Source organism: Scylla paramamosain, unplaced genomic scaffold (genome assembly GCF_035594125.1).
Source record: "Scylla paramamosain isolate STU-SP2022 unplaced genomic scaffold, ASM3559412v1 Contig3, whole genome shotgun sequence".
Taxonomy (NCBI): Eukaryota; Metazoa; Arthropoda; class Malacostraca; order Decapoda; family Portunidae; genus Scylla; species Scylla paramamosain.
The window spans coordinates 3,022,501-3,025,000 of record NW_026973668.1 but is presented as its reverse complement, the minus strand read 5'-3'; the positions used below and the strand labels follow the sequence as shown (position 1 = coordinate 3,025,000).

General features: G+C 45.1%; 1 protein-coding gene across 2 annotated transcripts in view; it reads right to left on the bottom strand.

Annotated features, from left to right (window-relative positions):
* Positions 1-2,500, bottom strand: part of LOC135096296 (probable chitinase 10) — an 11,261-nt gene that overhangs the window by 6,838 nt on the left and 1,923 nt on the right. For both annotated transcript variants that reach the window (XM_063997684.1, XM_063997685.1), the window contains exons 4-6: positions 1,862-2,020; positions 1,521-1,616; positions 279-670 (exon numbers count right to left, since the gene is read on the bottom strand). In XM_063997684.1, coding sequence (XP_063853754.1) covers positions 279-670; positions 1,521-1,616; positions 1,862-2,020 — 647 coding nt within the window. The remainder of the gene's footprint in view (positions 1-278; positions 671-1,520; positions 1,617-1,861; positions 2,021-2,500) is intronic.

Below are 2,500 nucleotides of genomic sequence, written 5' to 3'. Positions count from 1 at the left end.
TTCTCACAAGAAAAGTAATTAAATAACTATCAGATAACTAATATAACTATCACAAGAAAAGAGAAAATAATTATAAACTATCAGAGAATGACTATCACTACTATGACTATTTTAAGAAGGGAGAAGGCGTAGAAGCAGAATTAATAAGAATTAAACACAATAGTTCCCCACTACATAAAGCAATGACACCAAAGAAAATGCATTGAAATATGGGAGACTTAGCTAGATGCGACCACTCGGCTTAAGCATTGCAATGACTCAATATTTCTTGTACTCACCAAGCTTGCCAGGGGTAGGCCGTCTGGGAGGTCGTACCCTGGTCCTCTGCACGCCTTGGAGTTGTCGTGGTCGTGCCCCTGGTGGTCGTGAAGTCCCAGGGGCAGTGCCGTGTACCATCGAAACGAACTATGCAAGGTGACGTTGTAAAATCCCTAGCTGCGGTTTGCCTGCGTGGAATATTTGGAATTTTCTCAGTTTCTATTTCCTGGGTGGGTTTGGGCGTGGGCGTGGTGGTGGTGGAGGGTCGTGTGGTCGTGCTGGTGCCTTGTAGAGCATTGGCAACAGCTGTGATGAGAGGATTACGACCTTCTTGGCAGTAGTTACCGAAGTCGTCCGTAGTTATGTCCCAGATCATGACGCCTGCCAAGCCTCGCATGTTGGCGTACTCTGCCTGGCGGAGGGAAGGAGGGAGTCACGCCAGGCACCAACGGAAGGCTTTCTCTCTTACCACAACTGTTTTCAAAGGCCATAGTCAGGTATTGCTCCATTGAGAGCCGTGTTTCATCCATTGGTAGTGAAGAATGGATGCTAAACTATTACTGGAACCTTTGAAGACCCCAATAACTTCCATTACAGCCTGTTAAACTATTAGAACCACGAAGACAGCCTTGAAAACCCCAATAACTTCCACTACAGCCTGTTTAACTATTAGAACCACGAAAACACCCTTGAAAACCACAATAACTTCCACTACAGCCTGTTAAACTATTAGAACCACGAAAACACCCTTGAAAACCACAGTAACTTCCACTACAGCCTGTTAAACTATTAGAACCACGAAGACAGCCTTGAAAACCCCAATAACTTCCACTACAGCCTGTTTAACTATTAGAACCACGAAAACACCCTTGAAAACCCCAGTAACTTCCACTACAGCCTGTTAAACTATTAGAACCACGAAAACACCCTTGAAAACCCCCAATAACTTCCATTACAGCCTGTGAAACTATTAGAACCACAAAAACACCCTTGAAAACCCCAAGAACTTCCACTACAGCCTGTTAAAAGTGCTGGCATTAGGGTATATGACAGATCTTACATCAGTAACATCAATAAACAAGAATCTGGGCACCGAAAGAATGAATTAGGGAGAAGAGGGCAAGAAATAATTAAATTGTGTGGAAAAAGCAGAAATAACAGGAGGTAGATGGAAAGAGAGAGAGAGAGAGAGAGAGGAGAGAGAGAGAGAGAGAGAGAGAGAGAGAGAGAGAGAGAGAGAGAGAGAGAGAGAGAGAACTTACTTTCTTCTTCAGAGTCTGTGGGTCATCGTAAGCCACCCAAAGGTCATCCTTGTGCATATAGGAACCACCAGCTCCGCGCGTGTCCTGCCAGCCGCCCTGAGAGAGAGAGAGAGAGAGAGAGAGAGAGAGAGAGAGAGAGAGAGAGAGTGAGAGAGAGAGAGAGAGAGAGAGAGAGAGAGAGAGAGAGTAGATGCGTAAGACAGTAAAGGCAAAGGACTTCTCATCACCAACCATCCTGTCAGTAATGGTCACACACTCACACACACACACACACACACACACACACACACACACACACACACACACACACACCACACACACACGCAGCCCCTCCCACTCACCTCCATCTTCGCCAAACATATTTCGTAATAAGACATTTTTCCCTGAGTTGCAAAGTGTAGCCCCGCCCTGCCCTCCCCTGTGGCCGCCGCCCTGGTCTGTCCTGCCCCCTGGTCTGCTAGGCTCCAGGACACACCGTAGAAAGGCAGACCCATCACAATCTGCACAGACGGAAGGGAAGGGGTGAGAGGCAGTTAGAAAAGGGATAGGAGAGAAAGGGAAGAAGAAAGAGAAGGAATAAAAGAGAGAATTGGAGAGGAGAAAACAGAAAAGCGATGAGGAAGAGGAAGAGGAGCAGTTGGAACAGGAAAATGAAGAGAAGGGGCAAGAGAATGGGAGGAAGATAGAAAAGGAAAGAGAGAGGAGGTCAAATGGAGATACGAAGACAGAGAGATGAAAAGGAAGAGAAGGAGGCGTAAAAGAGAAGGAAAGCGGAAACATTAATGGAGGGGACGAGAGAGAGAGAGAGAGAGAGAGAGAGAGAGAGAGAGAGAGAGAAGAGAGAGAGAGAGAGAGAGAGAGAGAGAGAGAGAGAGAGAGAGAGAGAGAGAGAGAGAGTTATATAAGTATTCAGTAACATTATTATTATTATTATTATTATTATTATTATTATTATTATTATTATTATTATTATTATTATC